This window comes from Hippopotamus amphibius, chromosome 17, assembly GCF_030028045.1.
Source record: "Hippopotamus amphibius kiboko isolate mHipAmp2 chromosome 17, mHipAmp2.hap2, whole genome shotgun sequence".
Taxonomy (NCBI): domain Eukaryota; kingdom Metazoa; phylum Chordata; class Mammalia; order Artiodactyla; family Hippopotamidae; genus Hippopotamus; species Hippopotamus amphibius.
The window spans coordinates 44,135,789-44,163,466 of record NC_080202.1 but is presented as its reverse complement, the minus strand read 5'-3'; the positions used below and the strand labels follow the sequence as shown (position 1 = coordinate 44,163,466).

General features: G+C 37.7%; 1 protein-coding gene across 1 annotated transcript; it reads left to right on the top strand.

The window, feature by feature from the left end:
* Positions 1-68: 68 nt before the first annotated feature.
* LOC130839604 (myosin regulatory light chain, striated adductor muscle-like) lies at positions 69-27,172 on the top strand. The gene is made up of 10 exons (XM_057713840.1): positions 69-505; positions 7,167-7,214; positions 7,866-7,970; positions 8,515-8,568; positions 15,542-15,595; positions 16,201-16,305; positions 18,052-18,156; positions 20,406-20,459; positions 21,033-21,137; positions 27,162-27,172. Exons 2-10 carry the CDS (start codon positions 7,190-7,192, stop codon positions 27,170-27,172), a joined length of 618 nt encoding a protein of 205 aa, XP_057569823.1. The 5' UTR covers positions 69-505; positions 7,167-7,189.
* Positions 27,173-27,678: the final 506 nt, after the last annotated feature.

Genomic DNA, 27,678 nt, shown 5'->3' with positions numbered 1-27,678 from the left:
CCTCCTTCGCCACCACAACCTTCCCCTCCCACGTCTTTCAGCTCACGGTGAGGAAAGTCATCCTCAAACTGAAGGCCCGCCCTTTCCCCTGGACTTCACAGTGTCCTATTGCCACAACTTGTAAGACATACATACTTTCTCAGATTGTTTACCTTACTGGGGGCTTTTCGGCTTTCTCTTCTCCCATGACGCCCCTGGACAAACATATGAGCAATTTGCATGCCCCGCCCACACACGCGCGAGTTCCCTGCTCCCCGTGTGCGCCCTCTCCCGGTGGAACCCAAACCAGCGCGTAGCATTCCGCTCCTTCCGCTTGGTTTCCCTGGAAACGCCCAGAACCGGAAAGACGTAAACGGTTCTACCAGCGTTTTCTTTCCCGCGTTTCTTGTGCTTCTTAAAATGTTTCCGAGCATACAGCTCCGTTGAAAGATTTTTACAGCGGCCACCCACCCACCACCTGTCATCATCTTACTGTTGTGTATTGTGTATACGTACACACACGCAGGTGAGTTGGCTACGTTGAAGTAGTAAGGTCAATTTTTAACAGAGTCGTTTCCCAGCGTCCTTTATTGTCACTTCTATAAAGTATTCCCAAGAAGGCTTAAATATAAGGAAAAACAAAACAAAGCAGCTCCTTCTTGTGTGCAGGCCTACTGGGTTCCGGAGAGCAAATGTGCATGTCTGTTTTCCCCTGGATACTGAGACATAAGGGGAGCCCCATCAGCCTGGCTGTGTTTTTCGCCAGCTATCTGCAGCGCAGCGGCACAGGGGCAGCCCAGAGTGGTTAGGGAGGTGGAGGCTGGCCACGTGAGTGTGACAGCGCGGGCACGGGGCGAGGCAGCTGGGGGGATATACGTGCAGGGAAATTGTCTGGGTCAACGCGAATGCGAGGACATAAGAGGGATGAGGCGTGGCGGTCAAAGGTGTGCCGACAAAACAATGAATCAATCGTCAATCGAAGACAGAAATGGGACGTTTTCTCCGAGCCCACCTGAGGACTATAACCCGGGAGACGGTCTTTTTCAGAGCTCTGAGGACTGTTCTGAGGAGGTTGTGTATGTGTGTACGTGTGTGCATGTGTGTATACGTGTGTGTGTGTGTATTGCCCCACGCGTGGTTTGTGGGATGCAGTCAAGCACACGTCTGGGTAAAAGGTGACGGCTACTCAGAAGGAACGGATATCTTAGTTAATGGTCTCAGTGCTTTCCTCAGTGTGGGAAGCATGCAAGAAACTGGGTGCATAAAATGTTCTCCTGAAAATATCTGACTCTCTGAGGGCTGGTTCTGCCAGTTTCCCGGAACACAGAGTGCCTCATCCTGATCTCAGCCCTGAATCCCTTTCAGGGAAGGTGGTACTAGAAGGGAGGGAGGAGGCCCAAATGGGCAGAGGGAAAAAATGTTTGTGTAAATGTTTCTTGTCTTGCCCTAAAATATGAATTTTATTTCATCAGGTGGCAGGTACCAAAGGGTATGGGAGGGAGGGAGGGAGGGAGGGAGGCGGAGGGAAGGAAGAAGTTCATTGCAGACTGTGATGCTTGGAGTGCAGGGGGTTAAAGCACTTGGTACGGATTAGATCTAGGGTTGAACTGTTACCAAGCAGGGTTCTTGGCCTTCCCCTGGCAATAGAAATTGACTAGAGGCCAGACAAGAAATTCAGGTGAATCCTTACTGGGGCCCCCGCTGCAGCAGGGGAGAGTGAGAACACAGGACAGGCTCCCTTGCTTGCTCCCTTGCTGGTGGTGGTGGGGCGGGGGACGGGGGGGGGGGTCAACTTCTTCCTTACATGCGGTGAGGGTAAGGGTGTGTCCTGGGGGGTCGCGCTGTCACCGAGTCCAAGCGAGTCCAAGCTCGCTCTGCTCTCTGCTCGCTGCACGACAGGCCAATGGCTCGGAGATGACGTGTTGAGGCAAGGAATACAACTTTATTCGGAAAGCCGGCAGACCGAGAAGATGGCAGACTCATGTCTGTCAAAACACCATCTTGCCTGATTAGAATTCAGGCTTCTTTCATTCTGAAACGGGAAGGGGGTGTTGTTGGTTCCTGCAGGCTTCCTGGTGCCAGAATCCTTTGTTCTGGCAGCTGTCCACGTGTTGCGGAAAACCGATCCCACGAGAGACCAAGCATCACGCTCAGAGGGTTGGAGAACGCAGGTTTATTGAGCCGCTGGACCCAGACGAGCTAACGCTCCAAAATTCTGGGGCCCCGTTTCCGGGGAGTCTTTTCCTTATGTAGCTGTAATTGGTACAGACTGATTGGTTGGTTGGTTTAAACAAGACGCTAGTTGAGTCCTCGTTCCAGGGCGATTGTGTGGCTCCACGGCCTTCGTGGCTACGGAGTCCGAGTGGGCCCTAACCTGGGGTTCCGTGGTGACCTCATATGGCTCAGGGCGGTATCTGTCTCTGGGGGACCCGGTCCCTCTCTACGAGTCAGGTTCAAGTGGGACTCTATAGCACCCGCCAAAGCTAAGAGACACTTACGCTCCCCACGGGGACACGGCCCGGTGGGCACCTGAGTGGCCTCCTCTTTGGAGGGGACACCCATCCTTGTGTGTCTTTGTGTCATCGACACAGGGGGAGGGGGGGGAATTGGTTACTGATTTGATTTAGCAATTGTGTCCGTACAAATGGCCCTTTTGCCCTAGGGCCCTCCGCCAAAGTTTTCTTAAAATTTTAAGGCTCACTCTCCCCTTCCGTCAGCTGACTCTTTGAGCCGACTGATTGAGAAATTAGGTTTTCCCCAAAAGACTTGCCCCTTTTGCCAGACAGATCTGCACCTCTCTCTCTAGGTCCCCTGGGCCGGTCCGTGTGGAGCGGCACACGCTGACGTGGTCTTGTATACTTTTGGATTCTCATCACGAGGCCGCCTTCCTCTGTCAGCTTTCCTTCGTAATCCCGATTCCCCAAGGATTCCAGGCTCTTCCCTTAGGCGAGGAGTACGCATACTGCTCCTCCGCCTGCTCGGTGCCCTCGAGAGGGTCCGTCACCCCAGACCCCCTCCGGAGCCCCGCCTGAAGTTATTCCTCCGCGAACCCCATTACAAGGGACCGCCTCCTTGCAGTCCCTTCTCTCTGAGAACACTTAATGATCAGGGCCATCTTCAGGGAGGCACGTAATCGTGCTGTCTGGGAATACTGGGCTTTCCAGGCGTGGCGACATCAGCGCTACCTAGGTTATTAGGCCCTAAGACAAGGCCCTTTCCGTGCGCGCCCCTCTCCCTCCTGGTCAAAGAAATAAATTACCCTTGTCAACAAAGGGGAGACAACGTCATCTTAGGAGGAACTTGCTTGTACCTTTGAGAGGTAAATGTCTTATCTGGTCATCTAAGGAACACTTCTCTCTGCTATCTTTTTGAATGAAGATGAAAAACATTTTAAATAATGTAAAACTTGACTTGTCAAAGATAAATAGAAATGCTAAATGTCTTTTCTGCAAATAGTAAAAGGGTTTAGCCATCTAGATAGGTGACCTTGATTTGTTCCATCTGCTAGGAGCCAATTTAAATCCAACCCCTTGTGACTGATGGCGTTCATGTTGTACCTGACTCAGTACTGAAATTTTAGAATGAGAATTATGAGGCCTCTGTGTTTGTGTGTTCATATGTATCTATATGTTTGTTGTAGGTGTATGGTATTGCCAAAAGAATTCATAAAAGAGCTCTAATTGGCTTTAAAAAAATTATTAAGCGCTTATAAGTATTCAGAAATAGAAAATAATCTGGCCAGAATGAATTTCAGGTTCCTGACATCTGGGACATTCAGTACTAAACTGAAAGCTGGTATTGAAGATGGCTTAAGCTTGTTGGTTTGATTACTATAGACATGTTTTAGAGTCATCAACATTACGTATAATTTTTATATAAATTGTTATTGTGCCTACATGTAATATAAGCTAAATAAGGTCTTGTGTCTGTTACAAATTTGTCAGCATGGAAAGTAACCTGATGTAAAGAAACTTCTGAGGAAAGAAAATGTAAATGAGATAAGAGCTTTTAGATAAACTCTGTCAAGAAGACTTATGCTTTAGGAATATCTACCTAAAATAGTCTCTCCAGATCCTGGTAACTTGAAATTCTGGAGTGGCCCTAAATTAAGTGATGAAAGCTTATTGACCAGCTGGATCATTCCCAAATAAAATAAGATACTGAAACGTATATTACTGAACATCAGCTTCCTTTTACAGCGAGACAAAAAGATATTTAGGACTATTGATAAATATGCCTGGTGCCACGTTCTGTAAAGAAAGCCAATGTTTTCAGAAAATATCACTGGTATTTATGTTCACCAGTCTACAGAATGCCGTCACAAGGGACAGTTCATGGTGGCTTAAGGAAAGCAGGATGTGTGTTTTCAGTAAAGAAGGCCTGAGGAATGGAATTACACTTTATTAAGGGAAAGAAAGTAGGTCTGACTTACAGGTGACTGAATGGGAAATAAAGTAATGATACAGAAAGTGGTAAGAAGGTTTGTGGAACGTGGACCCCAAGAAAAGAGTTTTGTGCATGATCAGGATTGACTAAGTTTAGATAAATTTAGTTGAGTAAATTACTTTGGAAAGTAAGCTGGTGCAGAGCTTGAATTTGGCTTTTCTCTCTGTTAAGAGGACAAGTTTTCTTAAAATGTTGAACTGCCCTTTGATAAAAGATTTTAAGTTTCCTTACCTTTTAAGTGATCTGTTCTTGTTACTCTGGCTGAGTGACTAACTATTGTTTCACAGTTACCTGTGAGCCTACCTGACAGTGTTCTAAACCCTTTTTTGGGGCATTTTGGACAAAACTTCCTAAAACAAAATGTGATGAAATCCTTTTGACCTCTAGCTAACTTTGGGATGCTTCAAAGAGCCCCTGAAACATCCCAAAGAGAGATATAAACTAGGTTCGTTTGGTACATTAAGTTATATAGGAAGTATTGGCAAATGAATAATAAATGTTAGATTTTAGTGCATAGTAATTGTTATTAATATAGATAGTCTAGAAATTATATGGAGTTCCTAAAATTCTGATATGTCCCGGTAAAATGTTATCAGTCATAATTCTAGTTATTATCTTAAAATGTTGCATGGCACAACAATAACCAAATTGATTGACCATGCACTCAGATTTTAAACACGCCTTCTTAAGCCTTATGTCTTAAGATGATTCTGGTTTTATTCTGATGCCTTTGCAAAATGCTTCCTTTGTAAAAAAGATTTATAAAAAGGACTTTTGGATAAATACAAGTTTCTGACTTTCAGACCATAATGCTGAAATTGAGGAATCCTACTGAGAAACCTGATGGCTTCATAAGCTGTTAACCAAAAGGATGTTACATAGGACTGAGTAAACTGGTGAATATGGTTATAAATTTTATGGTTTCTATCAAAAAAAAAAAATTACTGGTTCAAACCTGTTTTCCAGGTGTAAGGAAAACCTTCCCTTCAAACTAATTATGATTTGCAAAAATTTGGTAAATTGTACATTTGTAAGCAGGATTGAAACATTTATCTTTTCTCTCTATCTGATCCCTCTAGACTTTGGAAACTCTTAGGTTCCCAGCAGCTTTATCAGATAAATTAGAAAGGCTACCTCACTAACTAAGTATAAGAAAACTTAAGATATTTTGGGAGCCATGAAAAGGGAGGAGTTCGCCTACATTTGTTAGGCAAAAATCTGTGATAAACCCAAGCCCTTGGCATGGCTTTCCTAGCCCTGAAAGGTCTTTTAAAAGTCCAGTCTGAGGCTCCTTATAAAAGTTTCACCAAAGCCAAAAGCCAATATGATCAATTATAGTTACATAAATGATCAGGCCAAGTTTCTTTTGCGACCAGACTTATTTTGCAAACAAATTAGCCTTAATCTGGTTACATTAGGTAAAAATGAGAGTAATTTTAGAGAGAAGCAGATTATGTTTCAGTAAATATTAAGTGCCAGTTTTGCTGATGGAGGTCTGTATTTACTAAGATTCACTCCCTGGATAGTTCCTTGCTGTTGCACCACAGTAATGTAAAATCCAACAAGGTTTTTTTTAAAAGGACACTCTAAGTTTGTTTCTGAAGCTTATCTCAGTAATCTATCTTTGGGTGATTATGGATACTAAAAGGTCGTAATTTAAAGGACTAGCTGCAGCTTAGACGGAAGGACACTTATCAGAGGAGAAACTGCACTCACACTAGGACGAGAAGAAGCCGACATCAGAAGTAGACAGCTAGCCCAAGATGCTGGACCTGACTCGTATGAACATTTATAATATTTTCTTGACTTCTTGGACCTTTACATACAACTCAAATGTTTTTCTATCATTGATGAGGGGCATTTTGAAATCTGTAGTCTAAAGCTTGCTGAGCAGGTTTAGTTAATCATTATTGAATGTATAGAGGGTGTAGAAACGATTCTTACAGAGTGAATTGTAATCAGTCGCAACTGGGAACTGGGAAAATGATCAAAATAGTCTGATGATTTTTTGTGTGCTTGTTCTGCTTAAATGTTTTGTACCCAATTTGCTTTGACTAAAAGAAACTATTACTCATTGTAACTAACTTGCCATTCAAGTGTGTTTGCCTTTACCTCATCAAACATAGGCCCAGTAGCTGATTTAAAGTATATATCTGATAACAATAAATGGTTCCTCTCATGTTTGTAAAGCAGAGTGAACCTCAGCAACTCAAGAGAGTATAGTGTCTCTGGTGTACTCCATAATCTAGGGCAGAGTTTGGCAATGTTCCTATAAAGGCCAGATAATAAATATTTTAGGCTTTGCAGGCCATATGATCTCTGTCATAACTACTCAAGTGCTGTTGTCGTGCAAAAGCAGCCAAAACAGCAAAAAAGAGTGTGTTTTTTTCCCAATAAAACTTTATTTGTAAATGCTGAAATTTGAGTTTCATATAATTCTTTTCTGTCACAAATAATATTCTTCTTTGAGCGTTTTCAACCATTTAAAAATGCAAAAACAGTTCTTAGCTGATGAGCTATATAAAAATGAGTGGTGGGTGGGTTTGGTTACTGTACCATAGTTTGTCAACCTCTGATCTAGGGAATAGGGCACATCATCTAATATAGAATCTCTGAAAACCAGGATTTATAAGTTGAAAGTTGACATGGGGCACAATGGGAAAGGGTGGACTTTCACAATATAGGAGTTTCATTCTGAGTCTGAGTTGTTTTATTATTCTTATTTTTACCTTTTCTTTTAGTTCATGGGAACGTTGATAAGTTGATGGATGGAGTGAAAGCTCTTACAGGTGAGAAGTCAGTATAAATCTCAGAGGATAAATTGTACTCAAAGTTATATTTTGAAGATTTTTAATCTTCATTTTACTTTTCATCTGATAATTTTTAAATCTAATTTATCTAATGTCTTAGAGTTAGACTTTTGATTGTCTCCATTTTAGTAATAAAATTTCAGTTCTGCATCTTGGTAGTGAATTCTTTGTCTTTGGACTTGACATTATTATATCACCTTTCCTATGTTGGGGGGGAAACCCCTAAATTATAGATTAACGCAGTGAATGGTAAAGTAAAGCTCTGATAAAGATGTGTAACTGTTATTTAAAGATGATCAGAAACATTATTTGATCTGATGATAGAATATTTGGATTAGTCCTAATAAAATCCCAGTTCACTAGAAAATTATGTAACCCTCATTTTCTTGTGTTGAGAGTCCACACTTTTTGTAACCATTATTTCCATTAATATGACGTGAATCATTTTACTGCAGTTAAGGAATCTATTTACATGAATGCTATTGATTGTATGTTTAGACATGTCAGGCTCTGCATTTGCTCTTCATCAAGCAGTAAAGTTCAGGTGCAACAGGCTGAGATTATTTTTTTCATGTTTTGAAATTGGGTCATCCTTAAATTTTCATCTGATTGCATTTTGTATTTTTGAAGGAGGGGAGATTAATGTCAGTGATGTGGAATATGTTCTGGAAAACATGGGGACAGAGCTCACAGAAAAGGAATGGTTAAAGCTGCTGAAAAATCTGCCAATAGATGGTGAGAATTTCAAATACTACTATAGCCTTTAAAGGAACTCAGTCCTATATATTTAAAAATTGTCTCTATTTGATCATGGCAGAAAGAATATGTATCTAGAAATATTTAGCATGACCTTGTTCTAACTTAAGAAGAAGTTCCATCTAAGTTTAGGAATGAATACAGCAGGCATGAATCCTGCCATCAGGAAAAGAACATTCATACTGTCACTTTTGAGTCCACTAAGAGGCCAAAAATTAATCTGTGAATATGAGAAACAGAAAGTAGGTCCTAGAATGAAGGCAGTAGGTAAATCAAAAAGGAGAACTGGAAATGAATATGTTTCAGCGTGGGGCTTAGTCGCTAGTACCTGCCTCTATTGCTCAGGAATAGGTGGAATGTCTGCCTTTGGAACCTTCTCTATTTCTTAATTTTGTTATTTTAGAGAAAATTGGACATTTCTGGTGCAAATAATCAACCATATCTTTTAAAAATTCTAGCTTTGTTATTTTATCTTCATGCACTTCTGTGTAATTTGTAGCCTGAAATGTGCAATTTCTTATAGCAGATGGAAAGATCTATCAAAATAGGCTGATGGATGGTATGGCGTCTCTCAGAGGTAAGAATCATGGTGAAATACAAGTGGACATAAGATCGCTCAAGTGTTTTGTTTCTACACTTCCCTAATTGTGTAATTGCTAATATTGTCATTGGTCACATGTATTGATTTTATACTCATACCCCTTCCAAGGACTATTTGTAATTTGCTATTTTACTTTTATTTTTTGTGTCTTGGGAAGAAGTCCCCTACTCTTTGGGAATTTTTTTGAACTTAGGGGAAAAAAATAAATGAAGCCTATGTCTGTAATGTTTTATTTATGTATTTATGTGTGTATGTATGTATGTATGTGTTGGCCATGTCAGGTCTTCCTTGCTGTGCCCAGGCTTTCTCTAATTGTGAGTGGGGGCTTCTCTTTGTTGTGGTGCATGGACTTCTCATTGCAGTGGCTTCTCTTGTTGTGGAGCACAGGCTCTAGGCGTGTGGGCTTCAGTAGTTGCAGCACACGGGCTCAGTAGTTGTGGCTCGCAGGCTCTAGAGCGCAGGCTCAGTAGTGGTGGAGCACGGACTTAGTTGCTCCGTGGCACGTGGGATCTTCCCGGACCAGGTATCAAACCCGTGTCCCCTGCATTGGCAAGTGGATTCTTAACCACTGTGCCACCAGGGAAGTCCCTGTCTGTAATTTTTCGGTTTTTTAAGAATAATGAACGATTCATTTATGCAGGTAATTTGTTCATTAGTGGAAATAATCTAAACTCTCAGTTAGCAAAAATAAACTTTACTTATTGGTTAAAAAATAAGATTTGTCATCTCCACTATTGAATTGACTATACTCTTAACATTAATTAATTTTCCCCTTCAAAATGTTTTACTGTGTAGATTGGTCCTTAAAAAACCAGATTTACATGAAGGGGTTTCAATTACTGTCGACTACTGGTTCTCGTTGTCATTTTTATCAGATGTATTGGGCCTTGGGCCTCAGTCCCTTATGCTGAAAAGGATAGCCATAATGCACAGGAATTAGTAGTTTTGCCACTCTCTGGATCCCTTAAATTTTGCTTATATACGTGTCTGTTTCCCAAGGAGGGACCGTTGATGTCCATAAACAGGATACGGTTCTGGGAAACATGGGCATAAGCCTCACAGAAAAGGAGCTTAAAGATCTGACACAAAATCTGCCAGTGAATGGTAAGCATTTAAACATCACCGAGCTCCTCAGGAGGACAGGAATTTGTGCATTTTTGTATAAAAACCACCGACTATGATTGTTTGGAATCAAAAAGCCATTTTGAAAAACATTAAAAGGAGGGGAAATAGACCTAAAGTAAGACTCAGTCCTTTCTCCAGTCAGTCTCATCAACTTCTTGACCGCTTTTTCCACTGTGGAGATAAGCTCAAGGAAATCTCTAGGACCACTGGCAGGGCAGAGAAAAAGAATATAGCAGAAAAGAGGAAGAAGTGAAAAGGTTAAAGTTAGAGGAAAATGAGGAGGATTAAAATAATAAAAAGAATGAGGACAAGAAGGGAGAAATGCAAATAGTGGAAAATTTGTAAGATGCCATCAGGAATTTTCTTAAGTGAATAGAGTCATCTCCTCCTCCTCTCAGCACCATTGAAATAGAATATGAAAGGGAATAGGGAACTAACACAACATCATGAATCAACTATACTCCAATAAATTTTTTTTTTTAAAAAGGGAAGAGGGAACAGTGAATGTGACTCTCCCTTCACCACAGATGGCTGCTACCACAGTGGGAAGACTATTGTGGTGATTCTAGGAAGTATGTTGTTCTCTCCTACTCTGGAAACTTTATGGATTCCTATATTTCTGGGCAAGTCTCCATGATTCCAGGCTAATGTTTGGGAACTTTAAATCTCACTTGAAAGATGGAAACAGTGAGACTTTCCTTAACTTCCCTATTCATTTTTCAGAATTGATGAAGTACATACATGTGAATTTCGTTAGCATATTTCCTTCTAGCTTGCCATTTGTTTGAAACAGACCCTGTGGTGGAGATCTGTATGCAAGAGGTTTCTTGGGGAATACTCTCAAGACGTTACCAGTAAGGCAATGAAGGAAGCAGGATTGGGTAGAGGAAGACGTTGAACTGCAGTGCAGTTGCTATAGAGCCTCAGCTGATCCTACAGAGGTTGGGCCTTTGTACTTCACATCAACCAGTCTTTGGATGCAGGACGTTCTCTGATAGGAAACATAACTTCAGGTGAGACAGCTCCTTTCAGAAGAAGGCAATTGCCAGAGAGAGAATAAGCAGTGAACCAATGGCAGTCAATACTTTTGGCTACTGGGAGAATGACTACCTTGGACTGAAGAGGAATAGCATCCACTACACTACTCTAATAAAATAATGAGAAAAGTGATTTAAATGTGGGACTAACTTCATCCAAGGCGATAATCTTGACTGAAGGAGTCAGCAGCAGAAATTCTCTTTTTCATGGGTCTAAAAGGAGAAGGGAATAAAATTCAATGGGAAGAGCACTTGATTTGTAACTAAAACCACCTACAGAACATTTTTTCTAGTATAATTCTTCCTATAGCTCAAAGAAAAACTGATAAAATTAAAATGGGTTGAGATGATTAAAAGGAGGAAACTGACCAAATTAAAATGGTCATTTTGCAATCTACAAGTTTTTATGTCACAAAATATTTTTATTGTTTATTGAGGGTCTGGCCAACAGAATGATTTAGAGACTTGGTGTGAGAAAAAACAATTCCTTATAAGGCACTGGATTCCAATTCTGATCTTAATTGAATGGCCTAGGGCTTAGAGCCCTTGAGCTCACTCCTCAGGAAATGACTTCCTCACTTGGTGTCTATTAGGAAAGAGTTTTGGTGCTATTGGTAAAGACAAGATTCGGTACAATGATCACCTGAATGAGAAAATCCAAATCCAGATCAAATAGACATTTTATCATTCCTTGTCCCCAACATCTTTCTATCTGTGACCTATTTACTTTCAGTGACTGTGGAAGCCAAATGAAACCAGTGCACATGATCCACACTACACTGACCTGTAGCTGACTCTCATATAGAAACTTATATTGGTCTGATTTGATTTTCTAGATCCAGGAGAAAAAGAGGACCAAAGATTCTTCTCATTCTATGCTAGAAACAATTAATGATTAACCATTATGAATATTTCATATTGTTATTTGGCCAGCATTCCAGTTTACTGGAGATGTTATATTACTTTTTCATTGCTCATATGTATCAGTTCATTGATATTATAGATATAGGTTCATAGGTTTTAGGGTTTCCTACTAACATGAAGTTTCTGCTTAAATTATTTCTTTTACTATCAGGACAAAAAGTGGCATACAAAGGGAGCGTTTTAGACTATTAATGGCATAATAAACCTTCATTTACTACTTTTCTCTCCTTAAATAATAATAGTCAATAATTTTATAATGCTTTTGTATGTGCTGGGCACTATGCCCAAAGATATATATGTGTATATATTTATACACATGCATACCTATGTATATCTTCATGTAATTCTCACAAAAACTCAATAAAATAAGTACTATAATTAAAACATACATTTGAGAATCTAGAAAATGGACTAATCAAGTGAGTTAAATTTTTTCTCTGTTATATTTTCAATTTTTATATCTTTTTCAAAATTGACTTTTTTTTAAAGTTCTTTATTGGAATGTAATTGCTTTACACTGTTATGCCTGTTTTTGAGGTACACCAAAGTGAATCAGCTGTGTTTATACATATATCTCCCTATCCCCTCCCTCCTGCGACTCCCTCCCACCTTCCCTATCCCAGCCCTCTAAGTCATCACCCATCATCATGTTGATCTCCCTATGTTATGCAGCAACTTCCCACTAGCTATCTATTTTACATTTGGTAGTGTATATGTCAATGCTACTCTCTCACTTCATCCCAGCTTCCCTTTTGCCCCGCCCCCCCACCTTGTGTCCTCAAGTCCATTCTCTAGATCTGCATCTTTATTCTTGCCCTGTCACTGGATTCATCAGCACCATTTCTTTAGATTCCATGTATATGAGTTAGCATACAGTATTTGTTTTTCTCTTTCTGGCTTACTTTGCTCTGTATGACAGTCTCTGGGTCCATCCACATCACTAAAAATAACTCAATTTCATTCCTTTTTATGGCTGAGGAATATTCCATTGTATGTATGTGCCACATCTTCTTTATCCACTCATCTGTTGATGGGCATTCAGATTGCTTCCATGTCCTGGCTATTGTAAACAGTGCTGCAATGAACATTGTAGTACATGTTTCTTTTTGGGGTTTTTTTGGTTTTTTTGTTTGTTTGTTTTTTAGCTCTTTATTGGAATATAATTGCTTTACACTCTTGTACCAGTTTTTGAGGTACACCAAACTGAATCAGCTATATTTATACATATATCCCCATATCCCCTCCGTCCCGTGACTTCTGCCCACCCTCCCTGTCCTGGCCCTCTAAGGTATCACCCATCATCGAGTTGATCTCCCTCTGTTATGCAGCAACTTCCCACCAGCTATGTATTTTACAGTTGGTAGTGTATATATGTCTATGCTACTCTCTCACTTTGTCCCAGCTTCCCCTTGGCCACCCCCCTGAACCCTGTGTCCTCCATTCCATTCTCTGCATCTGCATCTTTATTCTTGCCCTGTCACTGGGTTCATCAGTACCGTTTTTTTTTTAGATTCCATATATATGAGTTAGCATACAGTATTTGTTTTTCTCTTTCTGGCTTACTTCACTCTGTATGACAGTCTCTAGGTCTATCCACCTCATTACATATAGCTCAATTTCATTCCTTTTTATGGCTGAGGAATATTCCATTGTATATATGTGCCACATCTTTATCCATTCATCTGTTGATGGGCATTCAGGTTGTTTCCATGTGCTGGCTATTGTAAATAGTGCTGCAATGAACATTATGGTACATGTGTCTTTTGGGATTATGGTTTTCTCTAGGTATATGCCCAGGAGTGGGATTTCTAGATCATATGGTAGTTCCATTTTTAGTTTTTTAAGGAACCTCCAAACTGTTTTCCATAGTGGCTGGACCAACTTACATTCCCACCCACAGTGCAGGAGGGTTCCCTTTTCTCCACACCCTCTCCAGCACTTATTGTTTCTAGATTTTTTGATGATGGCCATTCTGACCAGTGTGAGGTGATACCTCATTGTGGTTTTGACTTGCATTTCTGTAATGATTAGTGATGTTGAGCATCTTTTCATGTGTTTGTTAGCCATCTGTATGTCCTCCTTGGAGAAATGTCTATTTAGGTCTTCCACCCATTTTTGGATTGGGTTGTTTGTTTTTTTGATATTGAGCTGCATGAGCTGCTTGTGTATTTTGGAGATTAATCCTTTGTCTGTTGCTTCATTTACAAATACTTTCTCCCATTCTGAAGGTTGTCTTTTTGTCTTGTTTATGGTTTCCTTTGCTGTGCAAAAGCTTTTAAGTTTCATTAGGTCCCATTTGTGTATTTTTGTTTTTATTTCCATTATTCTAGGAGGTGGGTCAAGAAGGATCTTACTGTGATTTATGTCATAGAGTGTTCTGCCTATATTTTTCCTCTGGGAGTTTTATAGTGTCCGGTCTTACAGTTAGGTCTTTAATCCATTTTGAGTTTATTTTTGTGTATGGTGTTAGGTAGTATTCTAGTTTCATTCTTTTACATGTAGCTGTCCAGTTTTCCCAGCACCACTTATTGAAGAGGCTATCTTTTCTCCATTGTATGGTCTTGCCTCCTTTGTCGTATGTTAGGTGTCATGTATTTTAAACAATTATTTTACATTAATCCCTCCTTTGGTATTAGGGTAATACGGGCCTCATAGAATGAATTAGGAATTATTTTCTCTTCTTCTATTTTTCTGAAAGAGTTTGAGGAAAATTGGTATTAATTCTTCTTTAAATGTTCATCAGATTCACCAGTAAAACCAACTGGTCCCAGGCTTTTCTTTGTGGAGAGGTTTTTGATTACTGATTCAATTGCTTTACTTCTTACAGGTCTTTAAAGGTCTATTTCTATTTCTTCTGGAGTCAGTTTTGGTAATTTACGTTTCTAAGAATATATCCTTTTAATCTAGGTTATCTAATTTGTTGGCATGCAATTATTCATAGTATTCTCACATAATCCTTTTGATTTCTCTGAGGTCTGTAACATATCCCCACTTTCATTATTTATTTTAGTATTTTGCATCTTTTTTCTTTTTTTTTCTGAATCAACCTAGCTAAAGACTTGTCAACTTTCTTGATCTTTTCAAAGAGCCAACATTCATTTTCTTGATTCTCTTGATTTTTCTGTTCTCAATTTCATTGACCTCCACGCTAATTTCTTATTCCCTTCTTTCTACTAGTGTTGAGTCTAGTTTGGCACAATCCACTTCCTGAGGCTTATGAAGGGCCCAATCTTGCCTGAGGTGTGTGGCCACATGGAGGAAGGTTACTAAATTAGAATTCTGTTAGCAGAAAGAATAATAGTAGGTATTTCTAGCTGATTGTTAGACAACAAGCAATGTCTGCCACATACCCCAAAGCCTACTACGCAGACTGATTCATATTAACAATGCTTTACGTACTTAATGAATGAATGAATTAGTAGACAAAAAAGTAGTGAGGAAGAATATTTCCTGTGGTGGGAAATGGTACAAAGCTTTAATAGTTGTCTCAAATGTATAGATAGCAAGTATTTGCATCATCATGGTGATTGAAAATATTGGAGAAAAGAAATGGAAGATGAAAAGCATGAACTCTTTTCCATTTGAGGTGACCACTGATGGAACTTTGTGGCTGGCATAAATCAAATCTTGACCTCCTTATGAAGCAGTATAGCTTCATATGAGCTCGAGAAACCCTATGATCCAGGAAACAGGTGGTTCTTAATTTCATTGGATGAATTCTTGAAATCTAGTAATTATAAATTAAATATGGCTTTATAAAATGCAATAGAAAGAGTAGATTTTTGACTAAGAGTTATAAACAAGTACTTTATACCTTTTTTGTGACTCTGTATCATTTGTATTAATTGTGCCTTTTCTAATAGCTGATGGAAAGATTGTTCTCAATAAGCTAATGGATGGAGTAAAAGCTATTATAGGTGAGTGACAAATACTCTAGACCTAAGAACATAAGTAATTATACTGAATTATATTTAATGGTATTTTTCATTATACCTATTGTCATTGATTGAGGCATTTTTCCTTTTTGTTCATGAATGGTATATAATGAATTCCCCAGAGTTGGTTCAACTGTGGATAATCTTTATTTTAGTAACAGTGCTTCAGTGCACATCTTGATAGCAAGTATTTTATTCTATGAAGCATTTGTCGACAACATATTTCATATGAGTTTATAGTTATTATATATGAGTTTAAATGACCAAATATAGGTTAACACTGTAGATGAAGGAACGCTTCAACTTATATAGGTAATTGTATACAGACTAACACAAATTCCATTCAATAACTAAAGATCAACTATCTAAAACATTTTAATTTATAGTGGCACTTTATATCCCTACATTTTATTGTGTACTATATCACGCTGTCCACAAGATGAGGAGATAATACCTTTCACATGTGTTTGTGTTGAAGATTTGCTCTTGAGATCATTGCTATATAGGAAAAGATTATTTATTTTTACATGTTAAATCTTTAAATAATTTTTAAAATTCTTACATTTTATAATTCTTATTATTTGTAGGGGAGGACATTGATATCTGTGACACAGAAGATATTCTGGAAAACATGGGGATAGAATTTACAGATGAGGAACTCTTGGAGCTGTTAAAAAAGTTACCGGTTGATGGTAAGCCTTTCAAATATCAATGTAGTAGTGGTTCTCAAATAGGGAGAGTTTCGCTCCGGAGGAAACATTTGGCAAAGTCTGGAGACATTTTTGGTTGTCACAACTTGGTGGGGGAGGGGAAGGTGCCACTGGCATCTAGTGGATAGAAGACATGTAGTGCACAGGACAGCTCCCTGCAGCAAAGAACTACCCAGCCCGAAATGTCAGTAGTGCTGCTTTTAGGAAACTCTGCAATAAAACTTACAAGGAAACTTAGATTTGGGTGCTTAAGTAAGAATGTCTGTTCCGTTTGAGACTCGAGGAGAACGCTTGTCAAAAATTAAGAAATCTTTATTGCATAATTTAGTTCTTCATTTGGAAATCAAGAAACATGCGGCACTGAGAAATGCCTGCCATTACTCTTAATTCTACTGGAATACTTAATGTTAAGCGAGGAAATTTAAGAAAAAGGAAGTGTGGTAGTTTACTAGAAATGCGAATGAGAAAATTAAAATACTGCATATTTCAGCAAGGTTGAATAATAATAATACTAATACCGGCTTTACTTGCCCAAGAGAAAGTAAAATGATCACATTTTTAAAGTTTTTTATTTCATAATGTTTTTATAAGTTGATAGATATGGAAAAATTTCTAAAGCCTTATTTCTGAAATGATTTTTAAATCATCTTAGTACCTGAATTATGTGTTTTCTTACAGCTGATGGAAAAATCTATCAGAACAGATTGCTGGAAGGTATAAAGACTCTTAGAGGTAGGAGAGAGTCATAATGAAAAAAGCAGATGAATTCGAGGTTTTTGTGATTCACATTTAACTTATTTCCTTGATATTTAAATATGAACCCTGCCTTCGTGTCATATATGTTGACTCTATCCTTAAGATTCATCTAAAGAGTGCTCTGTAATGGACCATTTTTTAATTGTGAGATAGATAAATTAGAAGTTTGGGACTAACATATACACACTAATATATATAAAATAGAACAACAAGGACTTATTGCATAGCACAGGGAACTATACTCAGTATCTTATAATAAGCTATAATGGAAAAGAATCTGGAAAAGAATATATATATGTGTGTAACTGAATCACTTTGCTGTACACTTGAAGCTAAAACAGCATTGTAAATTAACTATGCTTCCATTTTTTAAATTTTTCATTAAAAAAAGATGCTTCTATAGAGTGCTCTGTAATTTACCATTTCTTTATTGTGGTAAAATACACATAAGATAAAATTTACTATTTTAGCCATTTTTTAGTGAACAATTCAGTAACATTAAGCACACAGTCTTGCGCAACTATACCACCGTCCATTTCCAGAACCTTTTCATCATCCCAAACAGAAACTCTAACAAGAAACCCATTAAAAAGTAACTCCCCATTTCCCCTCCCCCAGCCCCTGGTGACTACTACTCTACTTCCTGTCTCTATGAATTTGCCTATTTATGTACCTTATGTAAGTGGGTATCATTTACTTTTGTTATGTTGTGTTTTTAGAGAACAATCCACATTCCTTTGGAACTTCCCAGACTTTGGCAGGGCTTGAAATAATCAAAATCTAAATCTGTAGTATAAAAAAAATAAAAGAAAGGCCTTCTTTTATTCAGGAAATTTAATCAACAGTGAAGTCAACCAGTCTGAAAATGTAATCAACAACACCACCCATTAACTGAACAGGAGAATTGGATTGCCTATTTATGTCACATTTTAGAGTTACTATCTTTTGCTCTTATCCCTGTCTCTTTTTAAGGAGGGGAAATTGATGTCAGTAAACTGGACACAGTTCTGGGAAGCATGGGGATGAACCTCACCGAAAAGGAACTTGAAGATCTGACACAGAGCCTGCCAGTTGATGGTGAGCAGCGGATGGTGACCATTCAAAGTTCAAATAGTGTAGTGGTTAAAGGTACAGACTCTGGAGCGAGACTGACTGGGTTTGAATTCAAACTCTTCTGCTTAAAAGTTGTGTCATCTTAATGTTTCTCTGCCTCAGTTTCTTCATAGATGAAAGGAGTACATTATTAGCACGTACTTGATGGAGATTTTGTGAGGATTAATCTAGACCAGTGTCAGGTACATAACGCGTCCACTGAAGTTGCTCGTTGTTGTCATCTTTGCCATATTGTTCCAGTCATCACTGTTACTACCAGGCACCTCTGCACGCGTGGGAGCTTATAGTTATAGACCTCTTCAAAGTACTTACTGGACATCAAGCTGTTGAGAAAAACTTTGAGAACCTAGAGCACAAACTCTTTCTCTGGACATTTCCATTAACTTACGTTAATGGCTTTTGCACTATGAAGTCTACACATTGCTGAAAATGTCAACAAGATTACTGAAGGACCGGGGGGAGATAAGGGAAAAAGAAAAAAAGTGGGGAGAGGTTGCAGAGGGCAGGACTTGTGACAGTGGGATGAAAAAGAATTTAAAAAGAGTAAATTTGAAAACCATGAGGGAGAAACAAAGAAAGCCTAATGAGCAGAATGATTACAATTTCACCCCAAGTTGTATCAGATTTGCAGAGATCATGTTCCCCCAGCTATTTAAGATAGAGAGAAAGAGGTATCGTGCCACCTTTTTTGTCCTCTCAGAGACCCTCATCACTGAGCAAAGTTACCTATAATTCGGGCCAGCACAGTGGACATGTCCTCCCTCCTTTAGAAGGCTCTAAGGATTCCTGTATGATGTTGCCGGAACTTGTTATCCAAGAGCCGATACTAGACTTAAATTCCCTTTTGAAAAGCTGGAAACAAGCTCTGATTTTTAAGAAATGTTAAATAAGGTTGAAGTGTAACTGTTCACAGAGCGATTCCCTCCCAGAAGGACGAGAATTAGGATATGTTAACTTTAGAAGATTCCAGTAAGGCCAAGAAATGTCTCACTACTGGGCAAATCCACTTTTTCCCATCTTAATCAGATGCCATTTAGTGGCATTTTTGTCACTTCTTACTTTCCATTTTTCAAAGATAAGCTCTTTTATAGAAGACATTGTGTTAAGTTACCCTTTCATTTTCCAACATTTTTTGATTCACTAATGCAACATGTGTGTTTTGTTTCCTTATTTTCTTTGTTGCTTGAATTTACGCTAAATAGTGAAACTTGCCTCTAGATGTGGGACAACCAGCTTTGCTTGTAAGACCTTCTTTTAGCTCAAAGTGCTAAAATTTAGCTGAAATTATAGTGGATTTTGTATTGTGCTTATTAGGTATATTTTCTCAATAAGGTAGTATGTAATTCAAGTTTTGTCTTCGGCAATTAGCCAAATAACAGGTAAACGTTCTGAAAATAAAAGCACAAAAATGTGTCACTGCTTTCCTCTTTCTCGATACTTAATACAATTGAGATTCTGATTTAGTGAGCTTATTCTGTCTCTGTAATACTTCTATTTTAACGTCCCTTTACAAACTGATGAAATAGGGGAATTCCCTGGTGATCCAGTGGTTAGGGCTTTGCACTCTCACTGCCGAGGGCCCAAGTTCGATCCCCAGCCCAGAAACTAAGATCCCACAAGCCACATGGGTAGCCAAAAAAATAAATAAATAATAAAATAAAAATAAAGATTCCGCCCCCCAAAACTGATGAAATAAATCATTGTATATCTATTATATACAAAGCCTGCAATTAACTACAAGTCTTGAATTATTTCTAACTTGCACATATAATTTAAAGAGTCAATGAATTATTTTCAGTTTAATTGTAATAACGGATAAGTAGTGAGTAAGGGTCAACTTTATATGAATGGAAAATTACTGAACTTAAAACAGTGAAATATGGTATACACCACCTTTTTAATTTTGCCCAGGAGCCTAACTAAATAATGGAGAGTTTTCCAATATCTAAATGCTAAAAAGCAGCTAAAATAAATGGAGCTTCCTTTACATATCATTCTTCTGTGACTGAAAGTTTTAATATCTTAAAACAAAAAAGTCAATGTCACATTGTTAATATAGCTATATATGTGAAATGTAAAACCTTTTTCTTGTTTCACACTGATGAAGGGGAGAAATAGGATAAAATTCTAGAGAAAGTGATAAGTACCATTTTTTTTGCTCGTTTTCTCTTTGATGTTATATGTGTAGGTGTCATCTGTATGTTTTCTTGCAGTTGATGGGAAAGTTGATAGGAAAAATGTAATGGATGACGTGAAAGCTTTCACAGGTTAGTGATAAATTTACTAATAAACTGAGAGCCCCAGGGCTCGACAATAATTTTTATTTTTCTATCATGTTTTCCCAATATCCTACTGCTAGATCTAATGGAAAGTTTTATCTTGGGTTACACAAATTTAAATTTGGTAAAAAAAGGAAAAATAAAACAATACAAAATATACCTACAGGACTAAATGTAAGTTAGAAATCCTACATTCTGTAGAGCTTTCCTTCCTAATAAAATGTTTCCCTGCATGAAACTCGAGGCAGGCACAATAAATGGCACTGTGAATTTTTGAATAATTGAGGTAACATTGTCAACGATTACATTATTAACAAAATCATGTAACACTTTCTTATGAGATTATATTAGCTATCTAGGTGGATTAATTGAACAGCATAGAAATGAATTTTTTTTCTCAGAATTTAAAAAGAACTTTTGTCTATTAGTATTGAAGAAACAATTAAAGTTCTAATTTCCCCCAAGACTGTGTAGTAGATGCAGACTGCATTATGCTTTTGCTAGTCAACCTAAAATTTGGAATCATCACTAATATATATAACTATTTCTAACTTTCTAAAGGTGAAAAGATCGATATCAACAACCTGGCAAATGTGCTGAGTAATAAGGGAACTGAACTTCCAGACACAGAATATACAGAGCTGGTGAAAACACTGCCAGTTAGTGGTAAGCCTAAAAAATGCTGCTGCAACCTTCCTAACAACTAGAGCTTGTAAGCCTGGGAGGGAAAGTCTAAAGTTTTAGAATTTAATGCCTAAGGATTGTTGGAAAATTTAAACTCTGGGTTATTTTTAAAAGTGTGCCGCCCAAATTGAAGGATATTCTAAAAAATACATGGCTTGTATGCATCAAAAATGTGAAAATCATGACGGAAAAAGAATGAGGAATTTTCCCAGATTAAAGAATAAAGAGACATGACAAATTGATGCTTAATTGCTGAAGATGACATTAATGGAACAACTAGTAACATTTGAGTAAATTGTGTAGATTAGTTAGATGTGCTATATCAATGATAATCTTCTAATTTGGGTAATTGTACTGTGGCTATGTAAGAGAATGATGTATGTATGTGTGTATACATATATGTGTGTGTGTGTATATATGTATGTATGTATATGCATATATATTTAAGATAATGCACACTAACGTATTTAGTGGTTAAGGGCATCGTGCCTGCAAGTCACTCACAAACATTCAGAAAAAAAAAAATAATAACATGCACCTACAGAGAGGACGATAAAACAAGTATGGTAAAATGTTAACATTTGGAAAATCCAGGTGAAGACTATGTGAGAATTCTCTGTACTATTTTTGCCACTTTCTAAAATCATATCAAAAAGCTAAAATAAAAAGATTCTGTCAGTGTCATATAGATATAAGTTTGAGAATCACTGAAATCTCCAGTGAAAAGCTGCCGTGGTAAGGTAAGCAATGATTTTGGTCTTTCACTTGTCTTGTTTTTTAGATTCCATAATAAGTAAAAACACAGTATTTGTCTTTCTGTCTGACTTACTTCATGAAGCATAATACTCTCCAGGTTCATTTATGTTGTTGCAAATGGCAAAATTTTATTCTTTTTTATGGCTGAGTAATATTCCACTGTGTATACCACATCTTTATCCATTCACCTATTGAAGGACACAGGTTGATTCCATATCTTGCTTATTATAAGTAATAGAAATATGAACATTCTGGTGCATCTATCTTTTTGAATTAATGTTTTTATTTTCTTCAGATATGTATGCAGGAGTGGATTGCTGGATCATATGGTAGTTTTCTTTTTAATTTTTTAAGGAATCTCTGTACTATTTTCCATAGTGGATATACCAATTTACATTCCCATCAACAGTGTACCAGGGTTCCCTTTTCTCCACATCCTCACCAACATTTTTTATTTGTTGTTTTTTAATAATAGCCATTCTGACAGGTGTGAAGTGATAATTCATTGTGATCTTAATTTGCATTTCCCTGATGATTAGTGATGTTGAGTATTTCAGTGTGGCTGTTGGCCTATAATATATCTTCTTTGGATAAACATACCCAGTCAGGGACTTCCTAGATGGTGCAGTGGTTAAGAATCCATCTGCCAAGGGAGGCGACACAGGTTCAAGCCCTGCTGCAGGAAGATCCCACGTGTCACGGAGCAACTAAGCCCGTGTGCCACAACTACTGAGCCTGTGCTCTAGAGCCCATGAGCCACAGCTATTGAGCCCATGTGCCACAACTACTGAAGCCCACATGCCTAGAGCCCGTACTCCGCATCAGGAGAAGCCACTGCAATGAGAAACCCATGCACCGCAGCAAAGAGTAGCCGCTGCTAGCGGCAGCTAGAGAAAGTCCTTGTACAGCAACGAAGACCCAATGCAGCCAATAAATACATAACTAAAACATGTCTTTCCTCTAAAAAAGAAAACAAAACACCTAGTCAGGTCATTTGTCCGCTTTTTGATTTTTGATATTGAGTTGTATGAACTCTTTATGTTTTGGATATTAACCCCTTACCAGACATATCATTTGCAGATATCTTCTCCCATTCAATAGGTTGTCTTTTCATTTTGTCGATGGTTTCCTTCACTGTGCAAAAGTTTTTAAGTTTCATTAGGTCGAATGTGTTTATTTTTGCTTTTGTTCCCCTTGCTTGAGGAGACTGATCCAAAAAATATTGCTAAGACTTACACTCTGCTGGTGTTTTCTTCCAGGAGTTTTATGGTTTCCAGTCTTACATTTAGCCCTTTAATCCATTTTGAGTTTATTTTTGTAAATGGTGTGAGAAAATGTTCTACTTTAATTCTTTTACATGTATCTGTCCAGTTTTCTCAATACCACTTATTGAAGAGGCTGTCTTTCCCCCATTGTATATTTTTGCCTCCTTTGTTGGAGATGAATTAACCATATGTGTGTGGGCTTATTTCTAGCTCTCTATTCCATTCCATTGGTCTATATGTCTGTTTCTGTGGCGGTACCATACTATTTTGATTACTCTAGCTTTGTAGTATAGTCTGAAGTCAGGGAGTGTGATAGCTCCAGCTTTGTTCTTTTTCCTCAAGGTTGCTTTGGTTATTTGGGGTCTTTTGTGGTTCCATATGAATTTTAGGGTTATTTGCTCTAGTTCTGTGAAAAATAGCATGGGTATTTTGATAGGGATTTAATTAACTCTGTAGATTGCTTTGGGTACTGCATTCATTTTAGCAATATTAATTCTTCCAATCCATAAACAAGGGATATATTTCCATTTCTTTGTATCATCTTCAGTTTCCTTCTTCAATGTTTTATAGATTTCAGAGTCAGGGTCTTTCACCTCTCTGGTTAAGTTTATATCAAAGCACTTTGTTATCTTTTTTTTTTTTTTTTTTTTTTTTTTTTTTGGCACACAGGCTTAGTTGCTCCGTGGCATGTGGGATCTTCCTGGAGCCGGGATCGAACCCATGTCCTCTGCATTGGCAGCCGGATTCTTAACCACTGCGCCACCTAGGAAGCCCCACTTTGTTATCTTTATGTGATTATAAATTGGATTGTTTTCTTGCTTTCTCTTTTTGATAGTTCATTATGATTATATAGGAAAGCAACAGATTTCTGTATCTTAATCTTTATCTTGCAACTTTATTCAATTCATTTATTAGTTTTAATAGTTTTTTGATAGAGACTTTAGGGTTTTCTATATAAAGTATTATGTCATCTGCAAATAGTAACAGTTTTACTTCTTCATTCCTAATTTGGATGGTTTCTATTTCTTTTTCTTCTCTGATTGCTGTAGCTAGGGCTTCCAACAGTATGTCAAATAGAAGTGGTGAGAGTGGGCATTCTTATTTTGTTCCTGAATTTAGAGGAAAAGCTTTCAGCTTTTCACCATTGAGTATGATGTTAGCTGTGGGCTGTACTTGGCCCTTATTATAGTTGAGATATGTTCCCTATATACCAACTTCCTGATGAATGGGTATTGAATTTTGTCAAATGCTTTTTCTGCATCTATTTTTTTTAAGCTCTTTATTGGAGTATAGCTGCTTTCCCTGTTGTGCCAGTTTCTGCTGTACAACAAAGTGAATCAGCTGTATTTATATATATATCCCCATATCCCCTCCCTCCCATGTCTCCTTCCCACCCTCCCTATCCCACTCCTCTAAGTCATCACCAGTCATCGAGTTGATGTCCCTGTGTTATGCAGCAGCTTCCCACTAACTATCTAATTTACATTTGGTAGTATATTATGTCAATGCTACTCTCTCACTTAGTCCCAGCTTCCCCTTCACCCCCTACCCCATGTCCTCAAGTCCATTCTCTACATCTGCATCTTTATTCTTGCCCTGTCACTTGGTTCATCAGTACCATTTTTTTTTTAGATTCCATATATATGAATTAGCATACAGTATTTGTTTTTCTCTAAGTTACTTCACTCTGTATGACAGACTCTAGAGCCATCCACCTGCTGCATCTGTTGAGAGTACCATGTGGTTTTTATCCTTCATTTTGTTAATATGGTGTATCATATTGATTGATTTGCAGATATTGAACCATCCTTGCATCCCTAGGATAAATCCCACTTCATTGTGTTGTATGATCGGTTTTATATATTGTTGAATTTGGGTTGCTAATATTTTGTTGAGGATTTTTACATCTATATTCACCAGAGATATTGACCTACAATTTTCTTTCTTTCTTTCTTTTTCTTTTTCTTTCTTTTTTTTTTTTTTTTTTTGCAGTGTCTTTGTCTGGTTTTGGTATCGGTAACTGTGGCCTTGTGAAATGAGTTTGACAGTGTTTGCTCCTCTTCAATTTTGGGGGATAGTTTGGGAAGGAAAGGGATTAACTCTTCATTATATGTTTGGTAGAATTTCCTTGTGAAGCCATCTGGTCCTGGACTTTTGTTTCTTGTGAGTTTTTTGATTATTGATGCAATTTCACTACTAGTGATCAGTCTGTTCAGATTATTTCTTTCTGAATCAGTATTGGAAGAGTGTATGTTTCTAGGAATTTTTCTATTTCTTCTAGGTTGTCCAATTTTCTGGCATATAACTGTTTGTAGTGTTCTTTTATGATTGTATCTATGTGACATCAATTGTAATTTCTCCTCTTTCGTTTCTTATTTTGTTAGTTTGGGTCCTCTCTCTTTCTTAATGAGCCTGGATACATGCTTATCAATTTTGCTTATCTTTTCCAAAAACCCCAGCTCCTGTTTTCTATTGCTTCTTTGTCTCTGTTTTATTTATTTCTGCTCTGATTTTTATTATTTCCTTTCTTCTGCTGACTTTAAGGTTTGTTCTTCTTTTTCTGATTCCTTTAGATGATGGGTTAGATCGTTTATTTGAGATGTTTCTTTTTTCTTGAGGTAAGCCTGTATCACTCTAAACTTCCCTCTTAGAACTGCTTTGTACTGTGTCCCATAGATTTTGGAAAGTTGTGTTTCTGTTTTCACTTGTCTCAGGTATTTTACGATTTTGTCTCTTTTTTTTTTAAGCTCTATCTTGGAGTATAATTGCTTTATACTGTTGTGCCAGTTTCTGCTGTCCAACAAAGTGAATCAGCTGTATTTATACATATATCCCCATATCCCCTCCCTCCTGCCACTCCTTCGCACCGTCCCTATCTCACCCCTCTAAGTCATCACCCATTATCGAGTTGATCTCCCTGTGTAATGCAGCAGCTTCCCACTAGCTATCTACTTTACATATGGTAGTGTATATATGTCAGTGCTACTCTCTCACTTCATGTCCCAGCTTCCCCTTCGCCCCACCCTCTCCATGTCCTCAAGTCCGTTCTCTGCATCTGCATCTTTATTCTTGCCCTGCCACTGGGTTCATAAGTACTATTTTTTAGATTCCATACATATGCATTAGCATACAGTATTTGTTTTTCTCTTTCTGGCTTACTTTGCTCTGTATAACAGACTCTAGGTCCATCCACCTCACTCCAAATAACTCAATTTCATTACCTTTTATGGCTGAGTAATATTCCATTGTATATATATGCCACATTTTCTTTATCTATTCATCTGTTGATGGGCATTTAGGTTGCTTCTATGTCCTGGCTATTGTAAATATATGATTTTCCCTTTGATTTCTTTGTTGACCCATTGGTATTTTTAGTAACATGTTGTTTAGTCTCCATGTGTCTATATTTCTTTCCATTTTTCTTCTGTAATTGATTCTGGTTTTATACCATTGTAGCAGAAAGGTGCTTGCTATAATTTCTATCCTCTTAAATTTGTTCTAACATGTTTTGTGGCCTGTCCTAGAGAACGTTCCATGTACACTTGAAAAAAATGTATATTCTGCTGCTTTTGGATGAATGTCCTGCACACATCTATTAAATCTAACTGGTCTAATGTGTCATTTAAGGCTACTGTTTTCTCATTGCTTTTCTGTCTGGGTAATCTGTTCATCAGTGCAAGTGGATTGTTAAAGTCCCCTGCTTTTATTGTATTATTGTCAATTTCTCTCTTTATGTCTGTTAATATTTCCTTTATATATTTAGGTGCTCCTATGCTAGGTTCACATATGTTTATGAATGTTATATCCTCTTTTTGTATTGATCCCTTTATCATTATATAACCCCTTTCTTTGTCTTTTGTTATAGATTTTGGTTCAAAGTCTACATTGTCTGATATGAGTGTTCTACTCTTCTTTCTTTCTGTTTCCATTTGCATAGAATACTTTTTTCCCACCATCCCCCCTTTCAGTCTTTTTGCATCTTTAGCTCTGAAGTGAGTCTCTTTTAGGCAGCATATAGATGGGATTTTTTTTAATCCAATCAGCCAACCTATGCCTTTTGATTGGAACATTTAGTCCATTGATATTTAAGTGATTATTTATAGGTATGTACTTATTGTTATTTTGTTACTTGTTTTCTGGTTGTTTTTAAAGTTCCTCTCTCTTCTTTTCTTCTTCTTTTAATCTTTTCCTCTCTGATTTTATGATTTCCATTAGCATTGTGATTGTGTTCCCTTTTCTCTAGCTTTTGTATATCTATCATAGGTTTTGGATTTGTGGTTACCATGAAGTTCATATATGTTGACCTATATCTACTTGTTTTAAACTGATAGTCATTTAAGTTCAAACACATTCTAAAAAATCTACATTTTTTTACTTCCCCTGCCACATGTATTTTTGATGTCATATTTTACATCTTCTTGCCTTTCCCTTATCTGCTTATTGTAATTATAGTTGATTTTACAATTTTTGTCTTTTAACCTTCATACTAGCTTATTTAAGTG

Coding starts and splice junctions, on each gene's coding strand:
- LOC130839604 (XM_057713840.1), top strand. CDS start 7,190: ATGGATGGAGTGAAAGCTCTTACAG. Junction 7,971..8,514: donor GAAAAATCTGCCAATAGATG/GTGAGAATTTCA, acceptor AATTTCTTATAG/CAGATGGAAAGATCTATCAA. Junction 16,306..18,051: donor AAAAAAGTTACCGGTTGATG/GTAAGCCTTTCA, acceptor TCTCTTTTTAAG/GAGGGGAAATTGATGTCAGT.